Source organism: Falco biarmicus, chromosome 1 (assembly GCF_023638135.1).
Source record: "Falco biarmicus isolate bFalBia1 chromosome 1, bFalBia1.pri, whole genome shotgun sequence".
Lineage (NCBI taxonomy): Eukaryota > Metazoa > Chordata > Aves > Falconiformes > Falconidae > Falco > Falco biarmicus.
This window is the reverse complement of record NC_079288.1, coordinates 72605460-72623168: the sequence shown is the minus strand read 5'-3', so window position 1 is coordinate 72623168 and position 17709 is coordinate 72605460. Positions and strand designations below refer to the sequence as shown.

At 40.8% G+C, this 17709-nt stretch overlaps 1 protein-coding gene across 11 annotated transcripts in view; it reads right to left on the bottom strand.

The window, feature by feature from the left end:
- APBB2 (amyloid beta precursor protein binding family B member 2) overlaps window positions 1-17709 on the bottom strand; it is a 189868-nt gene that overhangs the window by 35314 nt on the left and 136845 nt on the right. For all 11 annotated transcript variants that reach the window (XM_056342934.1, XM_056342972.1, XM_056343000.1 and 8 more), the window contains 2 exons: window positions 11586-11732; window positions 7901-8028 (listed from right to left, as the gene is read on the bottom strand). In XM_056342934.1, the coding sequence (XP_056198909.1) occupies window positions 7901-8028; window positions 11586-11732 (275 nt within the window). The remainder of the gene's footprint in view (window positions 1-7900; window positions 8029-11585; window positions 11733-17709) is intronic.

Sequence of the window (17709 nt, the reverse complement as noted above, 5' to 3'; positions counted from 1 at the left end):
GCCAGAGAACAGCTGCTTTTTGCATCACTTGCATCACTGCACTGCCAAGGAGTTAAAGCAGCATTTAACTATTGGAATCCAGCCTGGATATCGTTATCTGCTTGATTAACATACAGTTAAAAGAATAATAGAAGAAAGCATCAGATTGCCACCCCAAGCTGGCAGTCAATAGCTCTTCTGGGCCACAGACACTTTCACAGGTGGCTCAAGCTATTCTCAAGGGACTTATGCAATAGTCACTTAGGTTCAGTGATCACCCCGGCTGTATTCTAAAGCGTTTCACAGCTAGAATCATAGCGAACACGCAGAGATTTTCTAGCACAAATTTGTATAAAGACTTTAAGCCAGGGATTCAGTCAATATGCTATCTTTTTTTATTAATCGAGACAACCTGATTACATCACAGTGGTTATTTGTAGTCCAGGTTTAGACATATCACTTGTCTTAACTGGAAGTTTTACAGCTGAACAATTCCAAATGCTATTGAAAAAGCCTGCCTCCCAGAAGAAAAACTAGATACAATTCCCAAATGAAATTATATGCAGTATTTTCCATTATTTTCTGAAGAACAATATATAATAGTAAAGACACTCTACAATAAAATATTTCAACAGAATTGTGTTAAAGGTGACTAAACACTCATTGTCACGCTCAAGCCACTAGCAGAACAAGTGACACATTTTAAATGGTTGTTGGGTTGTTTTTCCTAACAAGAAGGGAAGCCTCCTGTCACTTTACCCACTTCTTTACAAGCAAATGCCTCAGCACTACCCTGAACTCTCCTTCACAGGCTTCTCTGTTCCTGTCCTGTTTTCCTTCCCACATAAATCCTTACAATTCTCCTTTTCTGTGTTTGTCCCAATTCCCTTGCTCTGTGAGCTGCTCTGCGCTCGTGCTAATCTACTGGTACTATGCTTCTCAAGTGCTGTTTCTGCATTCAAGCTTTTCGAAGATTACCAAGTATCTATAGCTCCATGGCCAAAATTCTCCCTAAGCGTATCCTTTTTTCTCAGCTGCTATCAAAGAGTGAATCCACCATTTGTAAGTACCTGAGCTGCTCACAAGCCTCATCTGTAACACAGAAAAATTCCTCACTGTCACAAGTAATCATTTTTGATCTCATTAGTGGCACCAGGCAGAAAGGACACAGCAATGTTACCCTAACACAGTTGAAGCCACTACTGATACAAAACCATTCGTGGGTGCAAAACTGTGGGTGCTTATTTCAAGTTAATATGGGCCTATTTCAACACGTCTTCAGTCTAGCATGTCTCTCATGTTAAATCCTGAACCTAAAATAAACCAGTTTCATTAATCAAAGTAAGAATCCACATGTACCGCTTTTTGCACCCACTTAACTATATTTGCTTGAAAACACATTCATTCTGTAAGCTTGACTAGATTTCCCGTCACAGCTGTACTGTTTCACTACCCCCTCCTAGAATGCGCTGCACTTGCAAACAGTAACGTCAAGCCTTATATAAATGGAAAGTTTTTATAAATAATCACCTAAACCATTTCTTAGCGAGAAGGGAAAATGCTACCAAAACATACAGAAAAGGATATTCATTCGCAGTTGGCTTAGGGAAGAGGAGAAAGCAAAAGATTACCCAAAAAACCCCAAACCAGCTAAGAATACGGATCAGGAAAGCCTGTAAAATCCTCTTCCTTCAGTGTAATCCCTCACCTATGCCCCATTTACATGATTCATCACTGTATGTTTTGTCCCTATTCCAAGGTTACAGGGACCAAGGGGAATAGGCAATATTGATTAATGGAGTCTCAGAATTTGAAGAGTTCAGCTGGAATTACACCTTCTTTGAAGGGTGTTATCTTTTCAGAAGAGCAGGTGCAAACACCATCTCAGTTTTAATTTATTTTCTGCTTCTCTTGACCATGTCTCTAATGCAGAAGAGAAAGTTTATTATTCATTATCTTGTACAGCTTGATAAGCTTCTCTCACAGAATCAGAGAAAGACTCCATCTCAGAGCACATTCAATCATCGCCTCAAAGGGAAGGCAATCCAGAAAGACCTCCCTGAACGATGCAGTTTATTACAAGCCACACTACATCACTGAAGCCTGATGCTGCGCTACTTGTACACAAAATATTTTCTGAAAAGACGAATGATAAATTACAGATACACCGGGATATCCCAACCACACTAAACTTGTATATATTGTCGATACTTATCTTAGCTTTTAATTGTCTAATCAAGGAAAGGTATCCCTCCTAAAATCTCATGTCCATATGACAGGCATGCACTGGAGCTCAAGCCAGACAGTATCTGTAACTACATAGTCTCAGCTAGGAAATACAGACCGCAGCGCCGAGACAGGCACCTGACCTGCAGCACAGCTTCCACCCTCCCCATCACCCCCTCTCTGTCCTCTAACAAACCAGTTCTCACCCAGCCACGTCACTATCCCTCCTAGCTTGACACATGCTCAAAACTTAAAAAGAAAACATGAAACCTACAGCAGCAGTTGTTGCACAAGTGAAAATTTCCAATTCCAGGTGTCTAGAGAAAGGTTCCTAAATCTGTATTTAGACATCTAATTTTCAAAGATACCGAATATACAGAGATCCTGCGGCACACAGCATAGTGCACAGCGTAAGTGTTAAACACCTCAAACCAGGCCATTTTTATTTAGCTGTTGAAACAGCAGGACGGGATACCATTTTTAATTCACCGTATTTTGAAGAATCTCAGCCATCACTTTACACCATTTCCTCCTCATTTTCTACAGATTTGTCCCATTTTCTCACTCATGTCACCCCAGTAGTTTTCTCAGCTCCTGCCCTAGCACCTCCTGAGATAACAGAGCTCAGGTCATTTCTGTTTTGTTGTTGGGACTTTCTTCTCTTCCAGCCTTACAGGATTATGTCCATCTAACTTGGGGTGTCTATTCATTTAGCTGCTCCCCCTTTCTGAGGCAGCTTGAGCCTCATCTTTGGTGTCCTACTTTCTTTAATCCAGTGGTCCTCTCCGCCCTTCTCCCCTTTTTGATTCCCAGCCTCATTTTATTCCCTAATACCTACTGCAGCAGAAAACCAGCAGCAGTTCAGAGCAGCAGGGCAACGGACATCCATGCAGATGCAGAGATCCTCACCACCACCACCTGACAAAACGGGCATTATTAGGGCAGAGGAGGGAGCGGAATGCTTTCACGCTGTCTAGGCAGAGAGCCTACGATGAGAAAGCCCTAGTACCAGAGAATCTGCCCCTCTGTCATTTAACAACCAAGAGCAACTGTGCTCCCCCCCCCCCATCCTGCCAGGGAAACACATGGACTGTAGAGAAAAACCCGCACTATGAGGTGACAAAGCCGGTGGATGAACAAAGACACATGCTATGTGTTTTGCCCAACATGCCACATACCCACACCATCCAGTAACTAGTTCCACATTCAGTCCCATCAAAGCTGTCTCCTGAACCCACCTGCAGCCCTCCTGGTCACCTAACCCCTGAATTTTGCAGCTGGAATAGACTGCTGTTGTATGGAGACACCAGGAGAGAAAAAACTGATCTTGCAGGCAATTAGAAGCCCCATAGAGGTTTTAAAAGTTGAGGTAGACTTTGGATTGGTGGAACAGCAATGAAGATAAAGGAGGATTCAGGGAAATCTGCTAATGGAAACTCTTTCACAAAATTGATGGGCCATTACCTTTTCTCTCGACCTTGCTAGCAAGCTGCTCAGAAAGCAAAGGGCATGCACCAGCAGTCAAGAAGGAGAGACAAAACCCAACCTGAGGAATGATTAATGTACAGTCCTGCAGCTCTCAAGTAAAAAGAACAACCCTTGTATAGCTTCAGTAGGCTAATATTTTCCAACATGCTTTTAAAGCCCAGAAAAAAACACGTCACGGGTGGCTTGTTAAGAAGCAAACACAGCACTGACAATTATTCCCTGATATGCCTGTGATACCACATATCGTCCACGTGACAATGACCCTACTGATACTGAAATCAGTATTTAAGCGAGTGCGAGGACTTTTCTTATTTACAAATAATACTAAATGAATCGTCACAGCTCTGTTGTCAGTACAGCAGTAGAGGAAGATTGTAGAGTACAGTGGAATTTACTTTTAAAAAGCACATGGTATTACCGAAGAAACCAAGTCTGCCAAAAGGTTGGACAGATACAGTACATTTATTTTCCTTTAATGCCCATCTATACAGACCAAACATAGGAGCTGAGAGTCTACACATATACATGCATAACCATAAATTTGTGGGAACCTGCTTTTCTTCATGATTTTACGAAGGCGCTCCAGCCTTTCTTAAGCTCAAACATACTTTACTGACCGATTAATTGAAAACAAGGGATGCTACCTCTCGAAAGACAAAATCACCATACAGCTTAAGTAAAAAAACACCAATGAAGCCTTTGCTTATCACACAACTGTTAAAAAAAAGAAACTCTGGAGATCAGGATAATAGCAGAAGATACGGAGAGCGCGATTACAGCTTCCCGGAAGACATTTCTGCCTCAGGTGAGTTAGCAGATACATCCTCAGATTAAACTTTCATCAGCAGATCTCTGTATTTCATCAACTTTTCATTATGGCACAGCTTAGAAAAATCATATGGTCAGGTGTCATTAGAAAACCTCTTCATCTTCCAGAACAAAATCTACCTGAATAAATTACTACAAGCAAAACACAGAGAAAAGTAGGACCTGCAGATCGTTATGGGGTTCAAATAGCTCAAAATCAAGGAAAATATAAATTTCTACAATATTTTAAAATTGAAACACTGCCTTTCACAAAAAATCCCATAAATTATACAGGCTCTTGGACCAGAAAATGTAGCTAATTAACAAAATTCATGTGCAACAACTTCTGGAACAGCTTAATCCCAGAAACCGGGATTTCATCCATTTCCTGGACAATTAATCCACCAAAGCAGCAATGCGATTCCCTCACTTTTCTCTGATGATGGCAAATTCATAATCATGGCAAGCTGCTTTTGCAAAAAGTGGATGGCTCTGATGTGTTTCATCTCAGGACCAATGTGTAATTTTACCAGGATGTGCCCAAGAACTGCATGATAATGTATACGTTAAAAGATATGCAGTGCCATTTCCAGCTCAACAATATGGTTTTCTCAGCTTGGATTCTCCTGTCACCAAATGCTTTTTGTGTGTGTGTTACTGCTTCTTCAGCAAATCCTATCGCATCTATGCTACCCTTCCCTTCAAAGTGTGCTTCCTGTACTGAACCCCTCTACGCCCAAAACACACTGTACCTCTCATTACTCAGTCATAAATTTGTTCTTTCTGTTTGTCTTTTGGATCTTCTGCTATTTAGCATCACACGTAGTCTAACTTTACTTACAAATAACAGCTACACTGCTTTTCTTACAATCTCAATTTTTTTAAGTGGGTCAATAAAGCATTAAACGAGCTACACTTCAAAAAGAGTGGGCTTCAGTCCTGAAAGTCATTCTGGACACAAAATTTCTGTAAAAGCATCTATCAAAATTCTTACAAATGGCTAAGAATAGGAAAGGTCAGAAATCAAACTTCCTATGATGAAAAAAACCAAGTTCCATAATAAGTGGCTAAGAATGTTACTATGGCAGAAGATGAAAAATTAAGGGCGGTTTTCATTGTGTGTTTATATACTGAACCTTCATTAAACTATTTCTTGCTGTTATTTACAGCAAACAATCAAGAAAAGTCATGCTCTCTAGGAACAAGAAATGACACTTTCAACTCAGAAAGGCCAACTGCTTCTTTGACAGTAGAAATATGAGAAAAGATTAGTTTATTTGCTCTGCCACATTCTCTGTACTGTCAGCGTCACAAATGAAATCTCAGGAAAACAGTAGAAGCAGCTTCTACCTTTTATAACCAAGAGGGAGAATACTGGGTTTGTTTTGGGGTTTTTTTTGTTGTGTGGTTGGTTGGTTTGGTTTTTTTAAACTTGGACCTGTACTTCTCCCACATATTTCATAAGTATTTTTTTTTCTTAGTAGAGACATGAGTTTCTGCAGAAGTGTCAACAGAACTGAAATTCATCTTTGGTCCTCCAAACATGGCATGAAAATGGGCAACAGTGGGATCCGAAGTGCTAGTTCTTGTGCCTTGTACATAGCTTTTGGTAAATGTCGCAGAATACCATGACAGATCCATAGGTCAGAGCAGGCAGAACAGCCTGCACATACAACCTTTCCCACCAGCTCCTGTCCTACTGATGGGGCTTACGTTCATCTAGGAGAGTCTGCTATTGCCTCCCACCCCCAAATACATTTCACCAACAGCTTAGAACATTTTGGTGCCACATGATTGCAAGAGGCATGTTTCTCTTAGATGTCCCCTTTCAACATCGATATTTCTACGACAAGTTCTGTCTTTAGGAGAACAAGGTACTCAGCCTGGAGAAATGTGACTCATCTTATTTTATAAACAACATAATGAAATGATTTTATTTCCCAAAGAAATGTAAATATTGAAAAAAAGAACTTCAAAAAATCAGCAAAAAGCAAAACTGGCTTCCTTCACTCTGCACCACATTTAGGTGCCCCTTATGATGCTCCATTTATTTCCTGACCAAAGGAAACTACTACAAAATCTGACTTGACGGGAAATGTGCAATGCATTCATTTTCTGAGATGAACAAAGCACTGCAATGGTTTATTTATAAGAAGTTAAAACGTTTTTATTTCTCACCACTTCAAACTCGATTTGTCTCTTTTAGGTCTCTCAAAAAACTGTACCAATGGAAGTGAAAAACCCAACCATCAGTCATTTAAAGTAAGAAATTTAGAAAGATGGAATTGAGTCACCTTTTGTTTTGGAAATCATAGCCAGAGATAATCAGAAAACGGGGGGGGGGGGGGGGGGGGGAATTAAAAAAAGTTACAGAAAATCTTTTATTGGGATTTTTCAGGTCCAAAAATGACATTTCCCATCAAAAGTCAGAGACAAAACCCCCCAAAACAACCTACTATTGCACATATCTCAATAATCATGCATGGAACTGAAAAGCAACAGCTTGTTAGCATTATTCAATCCTTACTACCCATGTGTCAGGATGGGTACTGTGGGAAGATCCTAGAACTCAACATGAATGGCAATGTTTTTGATACATCAAAATGCTCAACAGGACAGGGAGACAGCTCGCTGTCCTGCTCTAACAAGACACCTTCGCAACCCTGTTCCCACAGCAATGTTACATGACAAACAAGGATGCTACCAAAAGGCCATCAGTCAGGAAGGAAAACTAAGGAAAGGCCACCTCCAGGTCTTCAGCATGCATTTGTGGTTGCTCCCAACGGCAAGGAAGAACTTCAGCTCACAGGCAGGCAGGTTTCAGGGACAAACCTTAGTTTTCTGCAACACCCTAAGGAATTTTCTTGCATCAAGATCTTTAAGAAATAGTAAAGGCTTAAAACCATTACTTTTCTCTCAAACCAGCTTTTTCTTCCATCAAATCAAATATCCCAATAAAGTACAAACTCATGTATACAGTCAGAGTGTAAGTAGTGCATTTCACTTGGACCAGCAGGAAGGCATCTTTTACATAGCCAGGAGACACATACTATGAGACATATTTGCAAACATGGTTTTATATTAAAAATATTATATATATCTGAAACAAAGTAATGTTGCATGTGCAGTTTTATGCACCTGGCTGAGTTAATCTGAAGGCTTGCTCAATACAGGTTTAGCAAAACCACATTAAAGTGACATGCTATGAAAAGCAGGGATTTTAAAAAGTAACACCAGCAAGAAAAAGAAGAATTTGGCCACCTTCTTCTAGCCCCTGGGACACAATTAATCAATCAAACGGATAGGTCTCATACCTATCTTGTTCCAGGTGTATCTATACTCTATATCAGCAGACAGAAATAGCACCAAGTCAAGAGGGATAAGGAGACTGCAGACTCACCGGCCGTTGTCACGCCCCACACCCCAGACTCTGATGCTCACAATGGGCTGTGAATGAAGAACTGTGCGGTCCATGGGGTCAATCAGGTTCAGCATGTCATTTTCCAGTATAAGGTACATGTCTTTGCCCTGCAACTCCAGACAAAGTACAGTTACTCAGTGTGTCACCCTCTCAAACTGACTGGGATCAAGGTGTTATGCCTATGCTGTTTAGACCTGCATCCTCTTAATTTAATCTAAGTTTTGGGTTGTTCCAAGAGCGACTGAAAACAAATTCATTTACTTCTGGTGTAAAAAAGATCTAAGATGGTACACTACTACTGTGTTTTAAAATGATCCCAATCACAAAAAGCTTTGATGTCTTTGAAGTGCAATGGTTTGCCTCATTCAACCCCAAGCTACTGAGTTATTCAGCAAATTATGTGTTTATCCTTTCTCCAGTAAATGCTTCCAAATATATGAGAAGTCACAAACTGTCTTGATAGTAAAAGCTTACATTAAAACCTCTACTCTTGAAGCAGAGTTTCTTCCTTCAAACAATGTGCTTCGCTTCCACAAACTTTAAGCAACGGGTCATGGGAACAGACAGCAATTTGTACATGTCAAAGGATTTAGAGGATACTCTTTGAAGAAAGATTAATTAAAGGGGAAAACCTGGCATTAAGACATGAACGTGAATTCTGCCAGTGACTGCAGAATCCTGGAGCCAGGATTTCTCCCTAATTCTTTTGGCATGTAAGAACAAGGAGAATGCTCTTTCCCCTTAGACGAAACAAATTTAGAGGCCATTTTCCTTTTGACGCTAATTCACAAATGCTCATCTTCCTCCTATGGCTAGCATTTGCAAAAGGTTTGCTGTCTCTTCCATCACATCTAATAGCTCTCTTCTCGGAGACTGTACACCTACGCTGCAGACCCTGAGAACCCACAGAAATGATCCTGGACCTATTGCTGAGAGGTAAGACAAGCTCCTGCTGAAAAGAAGAAGGTAGGAGCTATCAGCTAAATATGGAGAAATTTGTTTCCTCTCTGTTGTGCCAGAATCTATAAATGAACAGAAAGAATGAAAAGTGTCCGACCTCCTACTGACAAATGTTTCAGAAATGACCTTTTACTTCACCTCAGCAACACAGAAACCCTCTTCCCGCTTGGTCACAGTGGCTCAAGTCTTAATGACGTCTAATTTTGTGTCTGTGTAAGACATTCATTCATGTGTCCCTGGGAGGGCCTGCTAGCAGGGTTTTCAGGCTAGGCAGCAAGGGGCAGGCACTGCCAATCACCTCTCCCACCCCCAAATCTCCTAACAGGGATTCAAAGGGGAGCTGTGACACGGAGCTGGCAGCACAAGCGCTGAGAGGGGTGCGGGACCAGTAGGAGACACAGGCTGGTACATGCGATGCCAACACAAGAACATTCTGCCTGATGGAAAAAGTACAGTGGTGGCCAAGATGCAAGGCTGAATATATAGGCTGCTCCTAGAGAAGCAGAAACAGATGTAGCTGCAATAACCATGTATGTAAATGGGGTGAATCGGCAACAATGAGCTGCTTGTGGCATACAGAAAAAGAAACATGGGAAATAAAACACAAAAGCCAGGCCAACACCAGGCAGACCAACATGATGAAGGAAACCAAACAGAAAACAGAGTCATCACAAAGAAAAAAGGTGAGAAATTTGCTTGGAGGTCAGAAGCAGTAAACAGATTATGTGAAGAATGTTACCAAGTGTCACAAAGATTGCTTTTTGGACCCATTTTCTACTTATATATTTGTTCCAGAAGGAAATTATTACAAGAAGGTAAAAGCTGTTCATCATGCAAAATACACTGGGATTAGGGTAATAAAACTGAATCCAAATTAGCTGGAAAAGATTGGAGAATGGGCAGATAAGCAACATAAGTCACAGGAAATTATCCTTGCAATGCTCAAGGGATAGCTTGGCTGCAGCCAGAAGCAATATATTTTGCTAAGTTTTGTTGCCTTATTATACAAAAGCTATTTTAGAGATGAAAACACTGCACAGGGCAAGAAGAAATGATTTAGACAGACTGGGAGCTTGAACATAGGCCTCTGAACTGCTGAACAGCTGCAGAGACCCGACGGTCCAAGATGAGGAAGGGGAACAGCCACACAGGGAAAGTGAATAAAGGAAAGAAAGGCTCAACCCCAGCAGCCTTTCAGGGAAGTGTCACACATGGTGGTATACAGGTCAATGGCAACAATGTATCTTTTCTGTGTAAGTGATTTTGTAATGCACAGGACTATAATGCATAGGGAAGTAGCAACACGAACAGGCGAGTTGTGTTTTCCTTCTTAGATTTTACAGAACCCTGGAAATTAGAAACTCACAGGGAATTTCTTTTGGAGGGGAACGAAGGGCATAAAATCCCACATTAAAGCCAGTGGCAAAGCTTCTGCAGGACCAGGATTTTACCCAAAGTTTAGGGTTCTTTATATTTTGTTTTGCGCTTTTAAATGATGAAAACGTGGGGATGATCATAGCCAGGACACTCTACTTAAGCCTTAGATTGTAACAGTAACTTGGGAGACTGATATTTTTCCTTAAATTTTCACTGAAATAGACAAATCTTTCTTTTAATTTCTCTTCTGTTTAGCAGTGCCGTTTTGTTTAGATCACACAAGATGGATTACAACATTCACTCTTATATTGCTTTTGCATTCAGATCTTGTGTAGTACATCCACATTAGTGTAACCCTCCTGAAAATATGTCATCAGAGAGGTAGAGTAAGATTTGGCTGAAGTTTAAGCTGTTCCATGAGCAATCAAATAACGAAGATGGTTTTCTATGGGTTTGTCTCTTATGTCTTCTCTATGTCCCAGCATTATAACCCCACCTGTTCCTTTCTTGTTTCACTGACTGATCCCTCCACACCTTCCACTTCTTCATCTTTCCCCAACACACCTGTTTTCTACACAACACCTCAGGCTTCTTTCACACTTCACATCCCTGAGCTCCCACAGCGTTATCCTGCCTTTGCTGCCAATTCAGAAGCTTGCATGGTTCTATCGATGAAGGTGTACTGACCCATCAGCAAACCAAGAAAGAAGAGAGCTTGGCTCTGTTTTCCCCTCAGCGAGTGGGAATTTGGCATCCTTCAAAACTGGATGACACTGGCGAACAGATTCAAGGTTTATTGAAGAGGAACCAACAGACAGACTGATGACATAAAAATAATTTCCTTCTGAACACTGATAAAATAATCATCTTAAAATAAGCCATCTGTCCATCAGTCTCAAACTTCTCATGCATTTCAGAAGCACAAGCCACACCAGTCTGGGCTTCCTGAAAGCCCTTTTGTCCCTGGGAAACCTGTGAAAATGCTGTTGCAAAACACCACCCTCAAACCTCTGGTCAGGAGAAAGACTTCTGCCGATTTCAACAGTTTGGCCTGTGTGTCCCCAGCACTGGTATTGCACAGGCATGTACTAGCACAGATGCAAACATGAAGGCAAGATCTTTGTAGCATCTGCTGTCCTGAGAAGTTTGGCACAAAAATGTCAACGCTTTCCTTGAACCCTGATCTATTTTTTGGCAGTACCAGCTGGGATAGGGAAATCCCAAACACACAGCATGGATATATTTGCCTACACGGTTGTTCTTTCAAGACATTTCATGGCACGAGAGGCATGTTACAAGAGGCGTTACAAGTTCACCCTGTTCTTACCTCTCCCCAAATGCCAACAGTGTCTCTGATGTCATTTTTACAGTATGAGAGTTGTCTGATGCAATTGTTCACAGCAACGCTGCTTTTTCCAGGAGCCAGATCTTCTTCTGCCATTTCCACCCAGCCCAGAGATCGTACAGCAAAGCACTAAAAAGAAATCAGAAAATATCTGAACATGTATTGGGATACACAACACGCTCCTGTATCCAGCTATGGAAACCTTGTCATGCAACAGAGACTGGAAAGTTAAGGTTAAAGATCCCCAGCTAAAAAGGGAACAAAATCAAGGCCTTGTAGACGAGCTTATGCTCAAAGATAAGTAAATTAAAATATAATTTGAGAATGGCAAGGTAAAAACATTTGAAGGAACAAAGAACAACACATGACTTGCCAGGAAAAGTATCTGTGGAGGTAACAGTAATGCTTTATAATAAAAAGATTTTGTTAATATGAAGAAGGAAACAAGGGAGCAGCAAGTAGTAGGGGGGACACAAACACAGAGAAATAAAGGAAAAAGCACAACCACAGATACAGTAGAACTGAAGTTTTAGCTAGTATCTAGAGCCTCACTGCCTGGCTTTTAACTAGAAAATTAAGTTCTTTTGTGGATTACAGCAATCATTTCTAGGGTAAATTTAACTAAGGTAGCAAATAATAAAAAATTCAAAGCATTAACAAAAAGATAAGCTATCATAAGAGGAAAGCAGACTTTTTCTAGAAGAAATTAAAAATGACCTTTAAAATAAAACAATCCAATTATACTTTTTTTTTTAGCAGAAGGCTGTTTAGCCAACCAGAGCGCTCAGTTGGCAGAACAAGCCAAGGCAACACTACTTTGCACTTATGGTGCTTTTTGCAAACAAAACAAAATGGGAGAAATTGAATGGCACCACCTCTGCCCTACATTTACTAGGTAGGGAATGAAAAACTTTAATTCTGAAAAAAACCCTGCGCATTTGCTCTCAGGCTTTACAGTGGGTGAAACACAGACCTCACATTAAGTCAATGGGAGTTTGTCTATGAGAACAGAAGAGACCTATGCCCAGAGAACATTATGGGCATCTCAATCTCAAATGGCAATGCACCACCAACGAGGGATGCACAGCAGACTTACTGTGAGACAGTAAGACATATAGACACACCAAACATTTAAGGTCACCTCTAAAGGCTCCTGAACGACCTCACACCAAATCCCTGCTATCTTCTAGGTACTTAATATGGCAACTGAACACTGCCAAATCGAATCCCATCCCATCTCTGAGCTCTGGTCTCCCTGTGACTCTCTGCTTGAGTCAGTCTTTATAGTGCACCAGCACTGACATGAAGTTGCACTCACTTCCTACATCCAAATCCTCTTTGCTGCTAACCATGGTGCTGTTTACAGAGGTGCAGGATTCAGGAGGCACAAGTTCCAAAAGAAGAAGCGAGACAATTCACAATTACTAACTGAAAATCTGCCATCGTGTAACATATCTGTTCTTTCACCGTGAGCCTCCCCTTGCCAAGATGAATCACGTATTGACATCAATTAGTACCCATTCTTTGGTACCCTGCTGGCTCCAGCGTTACTCATACGTACCTTCCAAAACGTTATGCTGCCCTGAAATGCTGTGTTCTGGCAAAATGACTTGCAATTGTTTCAGTCAGTCCAGTTCCCTGGTAGGTACTCAGCACAATTTGGACCTTGCAAGGACCACCACTCACTGTCCAGTGCTGCTGCCCTGTGCCACAGAGCTTTTTCTGCTGTCAGCAGCGTCCTGCAGGTCCTTGGGAAAGCAGGCAGTGATCCTGGGAGCTGCTGAGAGGAAGCCATCACCCGTGACTGCTGGGAGCCTCGCTGCCTCCAGCGGGGCCCTGCCCACACAGGCATGCAGCCCAAGAGCAGCAACAGCAGGTCCATGCTGGAGTTCCCAATTAATCCTTCTTGAGATGCAGTAAATAAATCAGCTTCAGAGTTCAAAAGCGGACACTGAATATTCATTTGCTGCCTTCTAAAAACTGCTGTGAAGTCAGTGAGCACGTCAAGCTCACACACCATCGCTGGTATGCCGTTTGGGAACTACTGTCCTCAGAAAAAGACCCCAAAACACCAAGGTATTTTAAATATGCATAGTACGTCAACTTTGTCCAACTAAGGGAGGAATAAAATCTACCAGCGGGTAAAAAGATTAATGAGTTTCTCCCTCTTTCCCTTTAAAACTTCTCTCCTCCTTCAGTTTACACAATGCACTCATCAAGCCTATTTTGCCAAGCCAAAACCCCAGCCCGAGAGCCTGCCCCTTGTACCTCTGGTACCTACTCCAGCAATTCAGTACTGATGCATCTCATCTATGGCATCACACAGCAAATACACTCTGCAAATTGTGTGAAACCCTTTAGTGAGAGTGGGTAAAAAATTAAAGCCTCTCATGCCTCCAGATTTTTGGTGGATTTTTTTTTTCCCTTCACAAACAAGGAAACTAATACGCAAATTCTCCTATGCTGCTGCTTCCTGACCCAGCTCTGCTGGAAACCCACCAAAGTGCTGACTTTCAGATTTTAAAGGAAGATAAAGGAGAAGGTGAAAGAGGAAACAAAGGAAGGGTCACCACTCAGGGGTGCTCTTCACTTTAGAGCTACACAAGATACTAAAATATCCATTTTTTTGCAATTATTAAGGTCACCTAATCTCAAGATTGCAGAATTGGTTTTGGCACATCAGATGCTCGTGAATCTTGCTGAAAGTGCTGCAGTGCCCATTGGGGTATTAAATATTTATCTTTGCAAGCCTTTAAAATACTGACTTTTGCAGTGCCAGAAGAAAGGGTGGGTTGTTTTTGTTGGTTTTTTTTTTTTTTAACAAGAATTTCAATATTAAATTAAATAACAGAATACTGGCAGAAAGAAATATTTTCTAGATCACCTTAAGAGAGATGAACTAAATATATACAATAAGTATATTGTTTCCTCACTACTCTTTGTATCTCAACCACATGTGCAATTTATTCACTCATTTCTGAACACAACGATATAGTCCTTGCACTGAGCAGAATATATGTTAAGGCGGCAAAAAAATGGTGAAAGACAATCAGTTCAAGTTCACAGCAGGTAAATTTCTTATCAGTGAAGATGGTGAACTGTTTTGGTATTTTTTTCCTGGCAATTTTTATTCTGTTTTTAGAATTCTTCATTGGTAACACCCACCGTATTTCTTTCCCTTTTCAGCCCACTGTCATGACAGTAGAGCGAGCTGAATGGAACACTCTTGTCCATGCCACATACTTCACTCCATGTGAAGGGCTTGGCTTCCTTCCCTGCTTCCATTCCCTATCAGTGCTTCCAAGCCTGGTCTATATGAGAAATCTTGTTGGCTTCTGACACCTGGCAAGTTGTTATCTGTGTGCTTTACAAGCCCTTAGCATAACCAAAATAAAATGCTTCAGAACGGCTTCACCAAAACAAACCGATTTCCTGAAGACTCATTGCAAACAAAAAACCCTCTCAATAAAACCCAGAATGACTCAACACCCCACTCACAAGGCAACACACGTACCTGAGAATACACACATACAAAAAATGTTCTTTTGCTCAAAATACACATAAAGACCAAAAAACTTGCACTTCTTGATCAGCTGAACAGACATGCTGGCATGACTCAGAAGTGCTGGCAGACCTTCACACAGATTTCAGTGCTAGAAAATATGAGGACTCAGAGTAACGTGTAACACATACCATGGTTCATTCATCATCAGTACCACACGGATATGTATACACACACACCTACGGTGTGGGGGAGCGGTCGAAGTGTGTGAATGCATGCCTGTGTGCCCTTCTCTCTGCATATTGCCAGAAACTGTAGTATAAAATATCCACTTCATGTTTTATTGTTGGTGGGTTCCCCCCCTTAATTATTTGACTCAGAGGTTCTCTCTAAAACAAAAGAGTGCAAAAAAGAGCAGAAACAAACCACCTAGTGTCTCAAATCAGGTATGACCTAATTCTTAAACCAGGGCCAGCTGAACTAGCCACGACAGCAGAATTGATTAGTTCTCCAGCACACTAAGACAGCATCACGGTTCCCTGGCTCCCACCAATGATACTTACTAGCCAAGAGACAAAGTGCTTGCTTTGACCTGAAAGAGCTTTGCTAATGCACCCTCTTTTCTCCTGGAACTAACATCTAGAGTCAAATTAAGTCAAGCTGAAAACCAGAACGCAGCTCTCCTTGACTAGGAGTCTATCAGCTCCATAAAACAGACATTCCTAGTAATGCCTGCTGGTTAAGTACCTCTATTTGAATCTCACAGATAATTTCTGGCAAATCTGATTATTGGCCCATCATAATTTCAAAGTAATCCAGATGCCAGTTTTTGGCTTACATGAGTCTACTTTCTTTTCTTCGTTTGAGAATAAATAACCCTTGTATCATGTCATATATTATTAGTATTAACTTACAAGATACAATCTTAAAGAGTTTTCTGTGCCTGGTCAGGCCCTCTGCTTTATCTGAAAATCAAAACCCTAAAAAGGATGATTTGAATAACCGTATCTGAATAAAGGTAAGAGAAACATGATTTTCCTATCTGCTTGTCCCCAGACTCTTTCCAAGAGCTGGCAAAGAAAACCAGGTTTGAAATAAAACAAAGCAAGTTGACAAATACAGCAGGATGAAAGAGATTTAGGAATCGTATACTGTATTTGTATCATTGCTGTTTGGGACTGGGAAGATCAAGGATACTATCACAAACACGGTATGTCTGAGAAGTAAATGAAAAAAATCTCACTTAAACCATGGTATGTCAATAATCTTGTATTTTCATCTCAACCGGAGCCTTCACGTTTCCTGCTAGGCTACACAGGACATTGTGCAAAGAAAACACTTAGGGAAAAACAACCATCTTATCACAGGCCGCCCCATGAAAAGACAGGTGAACAGAAATGAAAACTGCTCAGTTTTAGAGTTCTGGGAAACATATTTTTGCATGGCTGTGAATCCAATTAATGTTTCAGGGTAGCCATCTGTAGCCAGAGCCAAACTCATAAATGCTGTAATCCAAACTGTAAAAAGCTGTAAACCTCCCTCGCAGTGCAGTTCTGATCTAATCACATCACCTAAAGCTGAGGAGCTTTAGGTTTGAAGGAATGAATGAACCATGCATGGATCACGCTTCTGCTCTTCAGCATTGCCAAACCTTCACCATAGGGCAGGGTTCTGCAACTCTTCCAAGAGGAATTCCAGAAGAAGCTTTGACAGAAACGCAGAACCATGACAAATCTCTGCAGGCAAGGATATGCCACACCCTAGCTGTTGTGTCATGTAGTACTAAGCATGTACCTTTAAAAATGTTTAAAATAAAATAATCAAGAAAACCAAAGTAAATACAATCCCCTACTAGGCAGAGGGCAAGAGACAAATTAGACATGACTGATGGCAGAGTAGTATTGGAAACTGGATGGATCATAAGGACATGGGTAGAAAAGATCCCATTACAGGGTGAAAATTGATTAGAACATCAGTTTGAGAAAAACAAACATTACAAAACCATGGACTAATTGTTTGTAGTGGATACCAACAGCTGTGTGAGCTGAAGAACATCTACATTAGAGTATGTTAGCCTTGATGATCTAAATCTGTGCTACTACTTTCTTCTCTACTTCTGAGCCTACAGGACTTGGTTTTGAGCAGTTTCCCTTTGTTTCCCTTAATGTTTTTCCCTTTTAAAGGTTATATCTGTCTGCAGACATACGTAAATCATTACAGTATTTAATAAGGCTTTTTATCACAGACCACTGAGCAGGCTTGTGCCTGAGACACAGCATGTAGGTCACATAATTAACTGTTTCTTATGCAGCCAACACAATTTTGGAAATTCCACTTAGATTTTCTTTAACAGTTTTAAAATAAAACAAACTATCATATTGTTTTATGCTTTGGCAGATCAATTATCATAAAATATAGCCTCTATTCCAAGAAAGAAGTATATTCCAGTATATTTGCACACTACACATCAAAAAGCTTGCGTTGATTCCAGATGAAAATATTGGAGATGATCAAAGCTAAACTGAGTAACAAAAGAATAAAGAGATCTTATGCAATTAGTGAACAACCACTTTCATTTAATTGACATTTATAGACTGCAATGCA